Consider the following 18,812-nt stretch of genomic DNA (forward strand, 5'->3'; position numbering starts at 1 on the left):
TCAAAATGTCAACAAACGGAAAGTCTGTACTGTGTTTTTCAGTTTCCTTTCTCTCCTGCCTCTGTCTGATTGGTTCTGCACTGACACATCTCAGCCTGCTTTCAGTATGGTTGCACCTGTCTGCTTCAGTTTCCTTCATGACGAGGCTTTCCTGTCTGCTCCTCTGAAACTATCAAACTGCTATGATACACTCTACAGAATGAGCCACTCTGAAAAAACACAACTCAGAGTAAGTATTAATATGTTATAATCTCATAGCCTAGTGTTGCTCCTTTAAAATACTCATACTAATCCTGGTCAGAATTGCATTTATCCTGCTTTTCATGTCTAGCATTTTGACCCGAGATACAGATCCGTCTTATTACTGTCGATTTTGGATTGGATCATCGGGTTTATAAGGATGCTGTCCCTGAACATAGTGAACTGTTCTGTACCAGAAGCTGCTGAACCTGGTTTGCAACAGATTATATGTGGCTGATTGGTGTATATGAGCCGTCATCTCATATAACTGGTCTTTCAATTTCCTTTGAAAACACATATCAGAGAACTAGTGAATAATCTGCGATTTACTCTGGTATACGTGCTGCTATTACTTCACTGACAAAAACTGGGAGGATGAAGAGATTTTTTTTTTTCCACAAGTGGAAAAAACATAACTGCCTGAACATCACAAAGAATTCATGATGCAGCTGGGTGAAGTCTGACCTCTGCACCAAATTATTATGTAACCTTTACCCTGATATTTCACAGGTTTACCTCCAGAACACCCTGTGAACTCATTAATTCCCATCCCCTATACGTGTGGTATGTTGTACTAATTATGCCAGTTTTTACAATGTATAAAAACTGAAGGATTCAATATGGGCTAAAACATTAAGCTGCGTAATTGCAAATTAAAAAATAACCATCAGAGTTATGAGCATGGTGCTTCCCTTTCTTTCATTTAATTTTAGCAACACTACCCACACATTAATTACAATATGTTAAAAGCTTAACAATGGGACTATTCTTCTTTATGAAATATAAACTGTAAGTAACTCATTTCAGAGTTAATGTTATGTAGCAGTATGCATCAAACCTCTCATAAAACACAGTCTGTGGAGCAAGGAATCACCATCACAAACAAATTAATCACTTCAAAAATTCTTCGACGCATTAAGATTTCAACACCGCACAGAAACCTTGTGATAAGGACCTGCTCTATTGCCAATATGAAAGGGGTCTGTGCCTCCTAACGCTAAGCTTTAGCCAGGCATAGGCCATTAACAGCAATACAATTGACTAACTTTAAAGGGGGTTGCTTTAATTGCTGGGTTTAGTTTGTAAGACCCAATTACTACCATGCTGTTAGCACTTCTTCACTAATTGCATTCATCAGCTCAAATCGTTATCACCAGGCTCTCCTTCGATTTCTATCAAAATCCAAAAATCCTAATTTCTTTGAGTTTCAGAATAGCTAGAGATAACTCATAATGTGGCGAGGGATAATGGGTTTACATTTGAGCTGTAATTAGAGAGGGAATGGAGATGGAAGACTTCTGGCGGATCTGTTTTTGTCACAGTATGTGTCCTTTCTGCTGCAATAAAACACTGGGACAAATTTTACTCTAAGCTATTATGCCAGTCAGTGTTGTCTTGAGAACACACTGTTTTCCAGAAACCATTGACTACATGTGGATTGACCCTAATGTAGTAAAAGTATAGACAATAATTATGAATCTGTTTTAGTATAGCTTATTCATTTTTGTAGCTTTGGACACTTTTTTTGTTGTTTTGTTGCATTATTGTGTTTTATATTTGTTTTGTTTTGGCTCTCCGTCAGGTTAATTGTTGGGACCGTGGAATGTTGTTACAGCTCAGTGAGACAATTACAGAGGTTGTGAACAAGCCAACAGTTTATCCACATTTCCCCAGCCATTACTGACAAATAATGCCATACCAAGCATTTGTCTGCTGAATTCAAATCAAATCAAATCAAATCAAATCACTTTTATTGTCACATCACATGTGCAGGCACACTGGCACAGTGTGGAAGATGCGAGTGAAATTCTTGTGTGCGAGCCCCACAAGCAACAGAGATGTGCAAACACAACAACACAAACGAGCAAAATACAAGAATGGCCAACCTGAAACTAATAAATATATGTACAATATATAATAGTGTATGCATTTCTGGATGTGTATACTAAATATTTTCCTACGTGTGTGTGTGTGTGTGTGTGTGTGTGTGTATACACATTTTTACAAATTAAATAGTAAAAAATAAATAAATAAATAAATAAAATAAAAATAATAATAATAATAATAATAATAATAATAATAAAATATATAAAATATACAGAGTTGAATATGTGCAAAACAAGTGGCATTTATATACAGTGTGGAGTGCATAATGTTGAAGTTCCAGTAGTGAAGCTGAGGTGTCTATGACGTGTTCAGCAGTCTGATGGCCTGGTGGAAGAAGCTGTCTCTCAGTCTGCTGGTTCGGGACCGGATGCTGCAGAACCTCCTTCCTGATGGAAGCAGTCTGAACAGTTTATGGCTGGGGTGACTGGAGTCCTTGATGATCCTCCCCGCTTTCCTCAGGCACCGCTTCCTGTAGATGTCTTGGAGGGAGGGAAGCTCACCTCCAATTATCCGTTCAGAGCACCGCACTACTCGCTGGAGAGCTTTGCAGTTGTAGGCGGTGCTGTTGCCATACCAGGTGGTGATGCATCCAGTGAGGATGCTCTCAATGGCACAGTGATAGAAGGTCCTGAGGATGCGGGGGCTCATGCCGAATCTTTTCAGTCTCCTGAGAAAGAAGAGGCGCTGCTGCGCCTTCTTCACTGTTTTGTTTGTGTGTACTGACCACGTAAGATCCTCAGCCAGATGTACTCCAAGGAACCGGAAGCTGCTCACTCTCTCCACAGCAGCGCCGTTGATGGTGATGGGGGTGTGTACTTCTCTGCACCTCCGGAAGTCCACTATCAACTCCTTTGTCTTTGCGACGTTGAGGGTGAGATGGTTGTCTTGACACCAGTGGGTCAGGGCGCTGACCTCCTCCCTGTAAGCCGTCTCATCACCGTTTGTGATAAGACCCACCACTGTAGTGTCGTCCGCAAACTTCACAATGATGTTGGAGCTGTTAGTGGCTGTGCAGTCGTAGGTGTAGAGTGAGTACAGGAGAGGGCTCAGTACACACCCCTGTGGAGCACCAGTGTTCAGTGTGATGGGGGATGAGGTGATGCTGCCCAGTCTGACCACCTGGCGTCTGTCAGACAGGAAGCTAAGGATCCAGCTGCAGAGGGAGCTGCTCAGTCCTAGATCCTGCAGTTTCCTGTCCAGCTTCGAGGGAACGATGGTATTGAATGCTGAGCTGTAATCTACAAACAGCATCCTCACATACGTGTCTCTCTTCTCCAGGTGTGACAGGGCAGTGTGTAGTGTCAGGGCTATGGCATCATCAGTGGACCTGTTGTGGCGGTATGCAAACTGTAGAGGGTCCAGTGAGTCGGGTAGTGCAGAGCAGATGAAGTCCCTGACCAGCTTCTCGAAGCATTTGCTTACGATGGGGGTCAGGGCTACAGGTCGCCAGTCGTTCAATGAGGAGATGGTGGAGGATTTGGGTACAGGGACGATGGTGGCCATTTTGAAGCAGGCTGGGACTACAGACAGAGAGAGGGAAAGGTTGAAGATGTGCGTGAACACTCCAGCCAGCTGAGCCACGCATGACCTGAGGACGCGGCCGGGAATCCCGTCCGGACCAGTAGCTTTGCGTGCGTTCACCTTCCTGAAGCACTTCCGCACATCCTCCTCAGACACAGTGTGCGCACTGACGTCATCCGCGGTGCGCACACTGTCCGGTCTCATGGTGTTCGCTGTGTCGAATCTAGCGTAGAATACGTTTAGATCCTCACACAGAGAGGCCGTGGTCTGCGGTGTGCTGGTTTTCCCTCTAAAGTCTGTGATCGTGTTTAGTCCCTGCCACATACTCCGAGGGTTGTCAAACTGTTGCTCCACCCTGTCCCTGTACTCACGTTTGGCTGCTTTGATCGTCTTCCGGAGTTGGTAATGTGCGTGTTTGTAGTCCGATGTGTTCGCGGAGGCAAAGGCGGTGTTCCGTGCCGCGCGAACATCTCCGTTAATCCAGGGTTTTTGATTTGGGAAGGATTTAACTGTTCTGGATGGGACGACATCTTCCACGCAATTAACAGACAAACAAGATTACAAATTAGTGTAATAATCTGCATACACGCTGTCACAATACTCTGTAATATCATTGATAGTACCTACCAGAAAGTGTTAAACGTTATTGGTAAACTGTTAAATTGTCAGGATGCCAAACCTAAATACATTTCTAGCATTGCCATGTCTTTCCCACATTTATATGGGCAGCCACAGAACCACCGCAGCTATTGTGTTTTCTCTGCAGAGACAATCTTTTCCCCATGGAGTCATACTCATGAACCCATCTAACTGGTCTGTTGAGACTGCAAACAAATAAGGGAGGGAACCAAAACAAACCTGTGTTGAGGTAAAAATGAGGGTGAGTGCATATCTATCTATCTATCTATCTATCTATCTATCTATCTATCTATATATATATATATATATATATATATATATATATATATATATATATATATATATATATATATATATATATATATATATATATGATTGGTAATTTATTTCAACATGTGAACAATATACAAGTACATTTAAAAGAAAATAAGAGAGAGAAAAAATACGATACCAATTACATACAAAAAACATTCTGATTAATTTACATGTTGAAAGGGAGTGGGAAGAAGTATACACTTATCAGTTAATATTTAGTCAGCTTCCTTACTGATATAATTTGTAATAAAAATAGTGAACAGATTTCTGATATACTATATACTATAATATAACATCATGATTTTTTGTTTGTTTGTTTTTAAATAGAGACATTCACTTAATTAAAATATTTTCCTTTTCTTTATAGTTTGAGAAGATCATATTTGTATAACTCTTTTTGAACAGTTTTATGTTTGGACATCGCTTTAATTCCATATTCAGACTGTTCCATAGTTTCACTCCATGAACAGAAACACAAAAGCCTTTTCTTGTAGTACGTACCTTTATTGTTTTGAAGTTACAAAAACCCCTTAAATTATAACTTCCTTCTTTCAAAAAAAACATACTCTGAATAAGACTCTGAATAATATAGATATATATGTGTGTGTGTGTGTATACAAATCTATATATCTATAGATATATCTGTAGATATGTCGATAGAGATAGATATCTCTCTCTCTCTCTCTCTCTCTATATATATATATATATATATATATATATATATATATATATATATATATATATATATATATATATATAATGTTTTTCCTCTACCCCCCCCCCCAATTTTTTTGCACATGTCGAGGAGCGTGTCAGGCTACATTTCACTGTGTGTTATACTTGTATAACTATGCATGTGACAAATAAAGAACCTTGAACCTTGAATGTTGCCTTCTGGTAGTTCAATCCCCTCAGTTCTGACTAACTTTCCTCTCTTTGTTACCATCCGACTACACTTCTCCAGTCCAAATGACATTCCAATGTCATTGCTGTATAGCCTGGTAGTGTGGTTCAGTGAATCGATGTCTCGTTCACTCTTGGCATACAGCTTGATGTCATCCATGTACAGGAGGTGGCTGACAACTGCTCCGTTCCGTAGTCGGTATCCGTAGCCAGTCTTGTTAATGATCTCACTGAGGGGGTTCAGGCCTATGCAGAACAGCAGTGGGGACAGAGCATCTCCTTGGTAGATCCCGCACTTGATGGTGACTTGTGCTATGGGCTTGGAGTTGGCCTCTAGTGTTGTACGCCACATCCCCATTGAATTCCTGATGAAGGCTCTTAGGGTCCCATTGATCTTGTACAATTCTAAGCATTCCAGTATCCAGCTGTGGGGCATTGAGTCATAGGCCTTCTTGTAATCAATGCAGGCAGTGCACAGGTTGGTCAGTCTGGTCTTGCAGTCTCGGCTGACTGTTCTGTCTACCAGTAGCTGGTGTTTTGCGCCTCTGGTATTCTTGCCAATCCCTTTCTGTGTCCCGCTCATGTATTGACCCATGTGCCTGTTCATCTTAGCCGATATGATGCCTGACAGGAGCTTCCATGTAGTACTGAGGCAGGTTATTGGTCGGTAGTTGGAGGGGACCGGTCCCTTCTTGGGGTCCTTGGGGATCAGGACCGTCCGACCTTCGGTTAGCCATTCCGGGTGTCTCTCGTTATATATATATATATATATATATATATATATATATATATATATATATATTAGGGGTGCAACGATATTCGTATCGATATTGAACCGTTCGATACAGTGCTTTCGGTTCGGTACGCATATGTATCGAACAATACAACATTTGTAATTTATTTTATCAATTTTCCTTCTGACGATGCTGTCTGTGTTGAGCGCTCAGTGAATCTGTGTTCGACTACTCCGCCTAGGCTGCACTGTCGCAGATCCACTGAGCGCTCAACACAGACAGCATAGTCAGAAGGAAGAGCGCAGGGCAAGCTAGCGAGACAGAAGTTAAGCTCTCCTTGCAACAGGCAAATTGAACGTCATTCAGATCTGGCGTTTGGAATTATTTTGAAGGTAAGCGAGTCATGGACTAAAGTAAAACAGTATGTTGGATGTGCCATGCAATGCTCAATTACATTGGTGTGAATTAGTGTGTTAGCGCAGTTAGCTCGTTAACGTGTTGGCCGTCTAGCCCCATGCACAGAGCGATCGGCGGTAGCTCGTTAACGGAGATTTGCCGTGTTGTGAAGTTAAGGTCATTTCAACGAGATTAACCTGAAAGCACTAGTGGGAACACAACGAATATGACTGCACATTTACGCCGACATCATCCTAGTGCAAAGACAAGTGGAAGCAGACAAAAAAAGCAAGCATGCTACTAACTTTAGCCGAGTCATTTAGACAGCTGTTAGCACATGATTCTCCTTATGCTGCTGAGAATATAGCCCAGAAGAAGCGGATAGTATAGCTTTTATTTTTGGAAAGAGCCATTTCTCTGTAATAAACTCTCTTTTCCAAAGATGAGTGATTCCTCAATCAGATACAGGGCTTGCAATATCGCTAGCCCGACGTCCCGGAGCTAGCGATTTTTTCAGTCGGGCTACCAAAATCTATCTCTTCCCTTCCCGTCGGGCTATTGTAGGAAAAATATATGTCAATGCTTTTGCATTCTTTCGGAAATGTAGCTGGGTAATTATGTCATTGGCATCGGTGAGCCACTGTCAATATGTGACATATTGAAGTCGTGTTTGAATTTGCGCTTGTTTTTTTGCTTTCACTTTGCAATCGTGCGAACTGTGTATAGAGAGCGACAGCACTGATCTGTGAGTGATGATAATTTGTGCACCAATTCCTCTGACATCGTCTTATTAATCGTTAGCTTACTATGCAAACATGACAAGTGAAATCTCCCGCAGCAAGCTTAAACATGTGAGAGGTTGATCGCGCAGAGAATCGCTGAGCTTATGTGAGTGCGTGTGTAAAAGCATTTCAGTTCTGCTGAGCCAAATAAGACAGGTCAGGGTGAAGAAGTGACAGCCAAAGAAAAGCTTACCACAAAACGGAGAAGTTATGACAAATCAGACTATGAGGCAAAAAGAAAGTGCAGCTTTATGGTTTCATGGACAAAATAATTTCTGTGGCAGCAATATGACGAGCTAAATAACCAGGGCTGCACATAAGTGGTCCGCAGGTGCGCATTCGCTGTCAAAATAAAAAACACGCACAAGGGTTAGGGTTAAATTTAAAAACTGTACTTTTGAGTTAAAATATATATTTATAATTTTAATAAATGACAAATTAAAAATGCATGAACATTTTTTGTATCGAAAAAATATCGAACCGTGACACCAAAGTATCGAACCGAACCGAACCGTGAATTTTGTGTATCGTTGCACCCCTAATATATGTATATATATATATATATATATATATATATATATATATATATATATATATATATATATATATATATATATATATATATATATATATATACACACACACACACACACACACACACACACACACACACACACACACACACACATCGTATTGGGTGAACAAGTTTGAATTTCCCTATGTTCTTCAGCAAGTTGCACCTTGACCAGAAACTTTTGGTAACTATCAACAAGCTTCTGCCATAATTCTGGCTGGATATTCGGCCATTTGGGGTTCATTTTAACATTAGAACCGCCAAGGGGGTCATTTATACCCGTACTGGTGGTTCTATTGTTAAACTGGTTATGGGTTAAAAATAGGTTGAAATACAGGAGGTCACTGTCATGTTGAATGTCCATGTGTACTTTCAGTTGAGCTTAAAGGTGTCAATTTTGGAGCAGGGGCTTCGTTCTTTGTCAGTGCCGTCTCTGTCTATGACAATAAAAAAAATTGCTTTATTGTCAACAGCAGTTTCCAGTACATAGTTCCTTGGACTTTCCCACTGTTCTGAGTATTGGTCAATCTAATCAATGCTGTAAAACAAAATTATTTTATGCTAGCGAAGATCTTATTAAGTTAAATGACAATGTACAGTTTTTAAGTATTTGTATTCATTTGACCCTCTTGACCTTGTGGATTAGAGGAAATCTGAAATAAATTTTCGTTTTTTAAAGTCAATAAAGATGTAAGCTATACAATTATCCCAACTTGGAAAGACAGTTCAAAGAAATCATTAAAAGCCCATAATTACACTCTTAATCGGCTATCATGGGTATGTAAACTTCTGACCATAACTGTATTTTTAATACGCTCACAATTACGTAACGTATTATAAAATAGATATTTAGACATCTAACACATTTGGTGCTCTTTTCACACTGTAGGTTATCTAAATTTGCAGGCCTTTTCACGCATAGAATTGATGCTTACAGTCTAGACAGTTATTTTGGCATCCATGTGAGAGAGCACTAAACAAATTTACTTTACACAGACCCTTAGATGTGAGCAATATGTAGATTAAGAGTATAGTTTGAGTGGTTTGATGATCGTAACAGAATTTGGGGGAAAATGTTTTATTTTATAGTATAACAGTCATTTATATTTTTAGAACAGACAATAAGAATAATCACATAAGCAAAAACAAAAATTGTCCTTTAACACTATGTCCTGTACTAATGCAACAATGCTACAATTCCCAACTATCATGCTTGAACTTTGATTCCTCTGTGTATGTGAATAAAACTATTGATATTCTCTCAGCACATACAGTGTCCCCTTGTTCCCCTCTGTCAGCTACACAACCACACACACAGAGGATAGAACCAAGGCCACACACAGCCACTCACGGCTCATCTATAGCTGCCATTCAGATGTGTATAGCAGAGGACGTTTGATGGTTTTCTAATCTCAGGACCTGCCACTGGAAGATGGGGCGAGCTGACCCCCGTCATCCCCACAGTGCATCTAAAACAGCCCCACATCTCCATCTCAATCTCCCTCTGCTTACTACCTCCCCACCATTGTGTTGTCCACCTGCTCTCCAAATGTCAGGACAAATGCTCCACTGCCGCATCCCCGCACATCCCCAGGGTGGGGATGACCTGTTCCTCAGCCGCTTCGTATAATGTCATGCTATCTCTGGGCAAGGGTTCCACACTGACCTGATGTGGACTGTGCAGAAGGCTAATGAATACTACCACACACCAACACAGACCCAGATACAGTAAATTTACTGCATTACAGGTTTTTATACAAGTCAGGAAATTGGAATAGATACATATGATGAAGTCTCAAAATGAAGAAAAAATATGACACAGAAAAATCCACTTGATCCTTTTGGTGGACTCAAATCAATTCCAAGGAGACCTGTATTTAAAATACACTGATATTATGACAAGATATAGCAGTCTCTGGATTAAACAGCAATTAGTCCAATGCATTCTGCAGCACTAAAGATTAGCCAATTGGCAAAAGGGCAGGACTAATGCTGGCGTCAAGCAGTTCTGCTGTATAATATTTTAACTTGCCAGTGCTAGTTAACTCTGGCACAGGTTTAACACTTTTTGCTTTGCGTGATCCGTTCTGGAAATTTCCAAGAAAACCTGCACTTTGATGTGCCTATTCATCAGTCTTAGCTAAAAATTCTGTTTAAGTCAACCTGATATTTGTCTTTCGTTTTAAGTGGGAGAATCAAATCCCCTCTCTGGGATTGGGGAGCTCAAAAACAAAACAACAAAAAACCAAAAAATTTAACCACATTAGCAGCAATTTGTTAATTTAATAAACTATTTTTTTTCCCAAAATCATAAATATTTCTCTCGCACCTTGATCACTGGTTCTAATCACATTTAATGGACCACTTTTTTGTTTTAAAAAAAAAGAAAAAAAGAAAATAAATTATGTTTTATTTCATTATTTAGCTATTGTCTAGTCCACGTTTTAAAAGGGTTTTACCTCACTGTCAGTTTGCCATCATTAAAAAAAAAAACTTTAAGCCTAAATATAGCTATTCTTATTTGTACTCATTTGTATCTTTAATCCATGGGTGTTTGACATTTTTAGAACGTCTCCTGGGACTTAAAATGCAATTACAATTTTTGCACTATGTCATCAAAATTTAAAGTATGCCAGCTGAACAGAAACACATTTATACATGCGGCAGGCCACACAGGCAATGAAAACTTGCATTCAGTGAGCATTTTTCATTCAAGCGGCTGGGTGCATCTTTGAGTATGGTTTTCACTTCTTATTATAAAGTGTGTGTGTGTGTGTGTGTGTGTGTGTGTGTGTGTGTGTGTGTGTGTGTGTGTGTGTGTGTGTGTGTAAGACAGAGAGAGTGTGTGTGTCTATGGAGGATACTGTTTATTTATGGATTTTTATATATTTTTACAAATCTATAGCATCAACACATTGTTGGGGCTGAAGATATTGAACAATAATAGAATTTAGACCAGCAAAACTAATATTATGCTGCTCTAAAGTTAGCTAAGTGAAGTTACTTGGAAGGTCTTGTCAAAAATGTATTTATATCAAAGGGAACAATTTTAATAATAAACATGAATATTACCATTTTGAGGTATTTTAACAGTTAAGAAGACTAATCCATATCTCATCAAGAATATTTGAATACGAATATCTTTACAACACTGTATTCACTTTTTCATGCAGTCTTCATTAGCAGCCACAGTGGAAGATAACTTTATATTTATTTTCACTTTCAGTGTTTTTTGCTTATTTGGTGATCTGTGGAAATGGGAATACAGAGAGAAGCATGAATGAGTTAAGTATAAACCAAAGAGACATGCACAGGATAAAACAACTTTTTCAATAATCAAGCTATTTCATTTTAATATTTCTTCTACTGTGAAGAAGAAAAAAATCACTGTTCAAAACACAATGACTAAATCTACCCCAAGGCTATTCAAAGTTGGATAGTAACAAATTATATTATTTTGAGTTTCTAAAATGATCTAAGCCTTTAAACACTAAGAAAAAGCGCTCTGCTGCCGCCTGATTCTCATCAAGATTCATCAAGCATGAAAAGCTCTTTTTCATAGTCTTCCTTCCCTCCAGGCTGGCACAGGAAAACAAGTCTAATTTATCTAGTAAGCATATTTTAATTCATAATTTGTATTAATGTGACACATCCTAATATATCTTTTTTCCAGAAATTATTCTGATGGGGACAGTGTGGGGAACAAAAACTTTTTTGTTGGATTCTGCCATTAATTTGGGAAAGAGTGAAAAAAGTTGAAACCAATTTGCATAGAATACAAAAAAAATCCCCCAAAGCATAAAAATCAGCTCGAGAACGAACCATTAGAGTGCATCACGCAGTTTTTAGAAAGTCTCCACCATAAGCAAATATGGAAATATTCGACTCTATTCAAATGAGAGCCAGTGCAGTTTCATCTTATTAAGGCGGCATGGCCCCTTGTGTGCATGTGAATATAGAACCGGAGTGTAAAGCTGATCCCCGAAGTCATTTTGCAATTTGTGTAGTTATCCATGAGCCATGTGGCTTAATGCTTGATATTTTAAAATCTAGCAAAGTTTACGACCTGTAAACAGCACTGCTTAGAGCGTTTTCTTTTCCCTCTCTCAACGAGTGGGAGCTGCTGCCATGTTGCATCGCACAGCCTCAGTGGGAAATGTGTTTTTCACGCCTGTTTTCCTCTCTCCTACATTTCCCCTCACAGACACTGACCAACAATCCACAAAGAGCTTCATTCCTGCTTTTTAAATGAGACAGATTGAGCTGCTGTTAAAAAAAAGTGTCCAAGCATCTAAATAGCTGAGTAATGAGGCTCCCATTTGACCAGGCCACAACATCAGTCTAAATCCTATCGATGGGACCAAAACAAATTGTAAAGCCGAAAGGTAGTTGTTATCACGCTGGTTCTCTCTCTCTCTTGCTGGACCACTCTTCTTCTTCTAGCGCCATCTCTCGCCCTTCATCTCCCTCTCCACTCTTTCATGACCGGCTAATGAATGTAGATAGTGCTTTGGGGGATGCAGTGGTCTTATTACAGGGGTTATGTGTGCACGCTGTAAGCTCAGCATGCTCCAGTCAGGCAATGGTGAAAGGTTCAATTGCTTTGGCAAAGCCCCCACTTCAGTAAACAGAAGGGCTAAAGAGGTTTGTTTATTGGGCGCACCTTGGCTTGACCTCTGTAGCTCAGGGAGAGGCTACGTGATTACAGAAGTGTCAGCGCAGCCTGGGCAGAACAGGCCAGACTACTTTCATTGGCCCTCTCTCTCTCCTAATAAATCACAGGAATAAGCACACAAACCACATGAGTGGGACAAATGCAAAAACAATGAGAGTTCAATGTAAGCCTGATGATTTAATGGTTTATCCACCATGTTTGCGCTCAAACTACTTGGATTTGGTGTTCTACTGTCAGTCTACAGAGATATATACAGAACATATTGATTGGAATGATTAGTTTATTACACGAGTAGGCGAAAAGGCAAGCTGTCCTGATGCTCACTCCAAAACAGAAACAATATGAAACATGGCTAAAGTATGTGGACATTTTGACCACAGCAAAGGCAAAGAAGTAATTTCCTGAAGGAATTAAGTTGTTAAGTGTCACCTAGTTTTTCTAATTATAATAAATATTTGACAAAGTCAGCTGTTAGGATTCAGTTATAGGGTTGAAATGATTTAGATAATTATTATCATTACAGATCACCTAAAACACATCCAATTCTGCTGCTGTGCTCCAGCTTTCACCCTTTGCTTGCTCGGGTAAGTTCTCCACACTCTGGACTCTGTTCAGTTCATCCCCCAACCGCTCTGCACAGCCAGAGCAGTGAAAATAATAATTTGTTATTTTAACTCACTATACCTTCCTACATATTTAATTCATCAGTCACATATCATTAGTTCTGACTCATATTATAACAGCCTTCACATCAAAATGTGTGTAAACAGGCCTGCTGAGTGCAGCATTTTACATTGATTCTATTGGGGTGAAAATGACTGATGTAGTTTCCCCATACACCTCAAAATTAACTATACGGCAAATAAATCCATTTTAGGAAAAATCATGAAATGAGAGGTGATCGGGTTATATACACTATGTATTTATGTTATTATGTGTAGCTTGTGGTTTCAGTTTATCTGAAAGATGTTGGGTGAGGTAAGCCTGTGCAGACCAGTCAAAGTCAGAGCACCTTTCCTTTATGGGCCTTTGTGCATGGTCATGATTAACCAGGAAAAGCCCTGTCCCGCACTGCTGTCACAGAGCTAAAAGCACATTATCGTACATCACAATGTGTAAATAATTCTTTATGAGTACCGGGGGTCTTTGTTCAAACAATGAAAAATGTGAAACGCCAAAGCACACAGAAGAGTATGGAAAGGTATGTAGCGTTTGTCCATATATTGTATTTTATCTTTTATGCTCCATATTTTGGAATGTTCCATATTTTATTTCATATTTCTTGAGGAAAAGCTGGTGAGACTGCTTTCCACTCTTGCACATCATGTATTTCACATTGTATTTGTTTTGAATGTTGTGTGTTCACAGTTGAAAAATTATATTTTTATTATGTTTAGTTGTTTTATTTTATTATGTCTGATTGTTCAGTTGATGTTGGTGCAGTTATATACAATGCACTTAAAATATAAAGTAAAAATGATTTAAGACGCAATACAATATCACTGGTTGTGTAATGGAAATGTGTTTTATAGAACACTTAATCTATTATAGTGAAATAAGTAAATGTGAATAATGCTGGTTTAGGACACAGGAACACAAAGTTAGATGTGGTGGAGCTCTCTATACTGATTTAAAAAGTTGAATGATTACATTTTACTAAAACATATACCTTAAGTTAACAAGAAAATATTCAATAGCTGTGCACCTATGAATGATGAATCAAATTATTAATCTAGCAATAGCAAAGTCAAAAAACAGGTTGACATACAGTTATATTTGCCATATTTATCAGCCTCTGTTTTTGATTTGATTTGATTTGAACATACACAGACAAGGTATGTAGTGCAATCCATTTGTGACATATAATATGTACAGTCTCCTTGTGTAGTCCATCCTGTTTTGGCTCTATCAAAGTCTTTTGCTGGTTATATGTTTTCAGCTAACATGGAGCTGTTTCCCTCAAGCCACTGTGTGCTGTTTGTCCTCCAGTGGAATAAGGCTCATTATCTCAATGTGTAGTCACAGTTTCTACCGTTACGCCCAGGGATCAGGCAATCTCTCCATTAAGGAAAATCGCTTTGAAAGGTCTTGTCCTCTGCTTCAAACACACACACACACACACACACACACTGAGACGCATGCATGCACTTAGTGTACTGGTATTACTTTTTTCCATTTGATGCTTGACTTACAAGACTGCTAAACTGTTGAATTTTAATGTGCACAAAACACAACCTTAAAGTACATCTTTGCCTTGCTGTTTAGAAGCCAAGAAAGTTGAACAAATCATATCAATTTCTTTTTAAAAAGTCATTGAGATGAAATGTGACCACAACATGTGACTGAGTTATAAGGAATTGGGTCTGACATGCTGTGACTGGGGTACCAATTTGGTCAGAATGGATCCACTGAAAGCACTCAACTGTAATCCTTCCACATCAGAAAACACATCAGGTGTTATATTTTTTGGGGGAAATGTTAGCCCATCATAGCAAGTAAAATAGAAACTTAAAGCGATGATTTACAGCTCAGAATAAAAATTTAATAACACAATATGCATGCATAATTCCTAACAGGTACTGGTATAAATCCCTGGGAAGTAAATTACAAAGAAGTGTATGCAGGGAAATTTATTGGCTTCTCTCAATAATCATTACAATCTACTTAACTAGACATTTCAAGGACAGTGTGAGCACAGTGATAGCATGTGTTAGTTTTTGTTCTAACTGAGCATGAATCGCCTTTAAATATGTATTCTGCTGGTGTGTTTGTCACAGTCTGCTGCTCCTGGTTTTTGCTTTTCTGCCCATCTTGAAGTCAAACAAGCTCATTATTTTCAAGAAAAATCATTTCACAAGATTTTGCTGGCTTTTAATGGGATAATACAGTGACTATATGCTTTCCTGAGTTCCTTCACTACAGAGGTTGCTCAGACATAGTAACAGACTTTATTTGTTCTGGGCATCCTGCCCAGAACATCCTGCTGTGTGTGTGTTTCTGAGTTTCTGTATAGTATGAATGAACAATGATTTATGAAAGATAGCACTCTGTTCAGCCAATGGTCAATGCGAAACTAATGAATGGAAGGACATGCAGTGTACCTATGTGGCTCCTATGTGACGATGCACTGGTCAGCTGTCCCCAGAGAGACACCATACAGATGGTCAGCAGCAGCGCCCTTCCGTACATGCTCTGTAGGTCCCTCTCCTGCATTCTGGAAAAACAGGACAACAAAATCAGGAGTTAGCCATATTTGCATAATATGAACACCCAGATATACAGTCTGGCTCATTTCAATTCAAGGACACAAATTCCCATAGCTATGACTTGGCAGTCACAGGTGGAATCTACTGAGTTTTAACTGGATTAACTCAAACTAAACCAACCCACACAAACAAAATCAATCTACCAGTATCTATTCATGTGTTTGAAAATGCATAAAATTCAAAATTAAATTATTTCTCTTGAATTGAGTTGTGCTGATGAGCTTTGGATCAGTAGGAAATATACACACCTTGTCAAAGTTCAGTTATTTCTTGGTTTTTTGGAAATGCATGCTGTTTTCCCATTGGTTCCATGTAGTGGGACACAACAAGCACAACTGCTTTGTATTTATTTATTATTGAATAAATTCACACAGGCACATGAAAACAAGGAGACTGTTTTCAAAGGACTGATTAATTAATATCATATCTATAAAAACAGAGGTTTTGGCAGTTTGCTAGTGTGGTGTTAACACAATTGTGCAGACGTCCCAGCAAATGTATCCAAAGGTCAAATGGTGCAATGCTCAGAGAAACTGAGAAAAACCCAACAGCTCCAAAAATTCATGACAGTACAATTTGAAACAGATCAAACAAAGACCTCTAGAAGGAGATAGCACAGTTTAGGTTTACAAATCTGCACATGAACAAACCACAAGACTTCTAGATCAATGTTCTTTGGACTGATGAGATCTAAGTGGCGATGTCTGACATCGTGGCATGTTTGGTGAAAACCAAACACAGCATATCAGCACAAACACCAAATACCAGCTGTCAAACACGGTGGTGGAGGGGTTTGGGTTTGCTTTGCAGCCACAGAACCCGGACACCTTGCAGTTACTGAGTAAACTGTGAACTCCTCCGTACGCCGTATTCTAGAGTCAAATGGGGGGTCATCTGTAAAACAGCTAAAGCCTAGCTGAAACTTGGTCATGCAACAGGACAATCACAATCAACAAAAAAGCAAATCCACAAGAAAATGGATAAAAAAAGAATCAATGGTTCAGTCACAATCCAGATCTCACCCAAATGAATTCCTGTGCCTCTTGAGAGATCTATGCAAATTAATGCCCACAAATCTCAGTGACATAAAGCAGTTCTATAAAGAACAGTAAAAATTCCTCCATAGTACTGTGAGAGGCTGATCATTATAAAGAAAACAATTACTTAAATCTACTTCTACTTGGCTCTTAAATCATTATTCATTATTTAATTTTTCACAGGACTGCAAAGAGTCCTGGACAAAGAAATTCACTGGTCCTGAGGTTTCCTCTCTGTAGTAGTCAGACAAGTAGTTTTCATTTTTGTTTGTAGTTTGGTTTGGTTTAGACAACAAAACTGCTTAGTCAGGTAAAGGAAAATAATTTGGACACAATCAGGTGAATAGCTGTAAAATCTACAACATTTCCACAAAGCTTGTGCTGTCGTCACCACCACATTTCAACTTATTACATTACACTTGCACTGACATTTGAATCTGTGAAACCAGGATGATAGTATCAGTAACTGTATCAGCTAACTGCCAAACCACCGATTTGTGCACAATAACCTTAAAGCAGGTATCTCAAAGTCATTAGTGCTCATGCTACACTGCATGGAAACATGAAAAATGAAAACTACACTTTTCCCTTTATATGAAAAAATGTTCATATTCAATGAACCATCTATTTACATTTACGGTCCGATGGGCTTCCTGAGATGTTTTCAGAAGAGCAAGTACAATGTTAAAGTACGTCTCATAACCAGAGATGGGCAGTAACGCATTACAAGTAACGTTACAAGTAATGCGTTACTGTAATCTGATTACTTTTTTCAAGTTACGAGTAAAGTAAGAGATTACTATTGCAAAAACGATAATTAGATTACCGTTACTTTCCCGTAGGAACGCTGCATTACTGCATTACTAAAACCATGATTTATTTGTGAGAATGTCTCATGACAGTGATGTAAGCGAGTGCAACATTCGTGGCAACAGCTGTGTGCAGATCAAGAATGGATAATATATTGAGTGCGGGAGAGAGTATGACCGTGCAGCGTTTAAAGCGTGGAAGTACTGACCTTACTTTGAGTTTGATTCCATAAAAAGTGACAAAAACATTAGTGTCCGTTGTGCGTGGGAAGAAAAACTCTTTTTACAGCGAAAAAAAACCCCTAAAGTTCCAAGCAAGCACCACGTAACGGGAAATTCACAGAGAAACTCGCAGATTCTTCAACTGACCGCTGCGGCACACCTGCACCAGGGCAAACCTCCACCTACTCCACTCCTGCTTTACAGGTGAAAATAGAGCAACAGGACCGCTAGTCTTTGATTTTATTTATTTTCTGCTGTGTTGCACTTGCATCTATTTGAAAGACTGAGTGTAAACACAAAAAAATATATTATTTTAAATATTTTATTTTATGTGCTGGAATGTGCGGAAAATAGGTTTAAATGTTAAACAAATTTCTTCCAGTCAGAGAATGTTGCATGTAATTAAACTTTTGCTTGATGCATAAAGTTAAAAGATTAAAACTAATAAAAAAAGTTTTAAAAAGAGACTTTTTCATTTGATTACATTTTGTATGATGGATTATGCAGAAAAAGTAGAATTGGGCTGAAAGATCTATCGCTTTATTACCTATTCAGGTTGTAAATCGTGTTTTTAAAAAGTAACTAAGTAACTAAATAATTAATTACTTTTGAAAATAAGTAATCAGTAAAGTAATGGGATTACTTTTGGGGGAAGTAATCAGTAATTAGTTACTGATTACTTTTTTCAAGTAACTTGACCAACACTGCTCATAACATCCACATCCCAGGAAATTAAACAAAAAGTAGCATTTAACCTCTTTATCATTCATTGAACTTTCCATACACTTCAGTATGTTAATACTGACATCAAC

The 18,812-nt window shown here is 38.8% G+C and overlaps 2 protein-coding genes across 2 annotated transcripts in view; one reads left to right on the plus strand and one right to left on the minus strand.

Annotated features, from left to right (window-relative positions):
* Positions 1-18,812, plus strand: part of LOC146670440 (N-acetyltransferase 8-like) — an 850,360-nt gene that overhangs the window by 385,423 nt on the left and 446,125 nt on the right. The window lies entirely within an intron of this gene.
* tafa3a (TAFA chemokine like family member 3a) overlaps positions 1-18,812 on the minus strand; it is a 114,191-nt gene that overhangs the window by 29,488 nt on the left and 65,891 nt on the right. The window contains exon 2 of the mRNA XM_085408032.1: positions 15,768-15,880. Within this exon, the coding sequence (XP_085264158.1) occupies positions 15,768-15,879 (112 nt within the window). The 5' untranslated portion in view covers position 15,880. The remainder of the gene's footprint in view (positions 1-15,767; positions 15,881-18,812) is intronic.

Source organism: Rhamphochromis longiceps, linkage group LG5 (assembly GCF_057381845.1).
Source record: "Rhamphochromis longiceps isolate RC_006_pf linkage group LG5, R_longiceps_female_GT1.1, whole genome shotgun sequence".
In the NCBI taxonomy this organism is placed as follows: Eukaryota; Metazoa; Chordata; class Actinopteri; order Cichliformes; family Cichlidae; genus Rhamphochromis; species Rhamphochromis longiceps.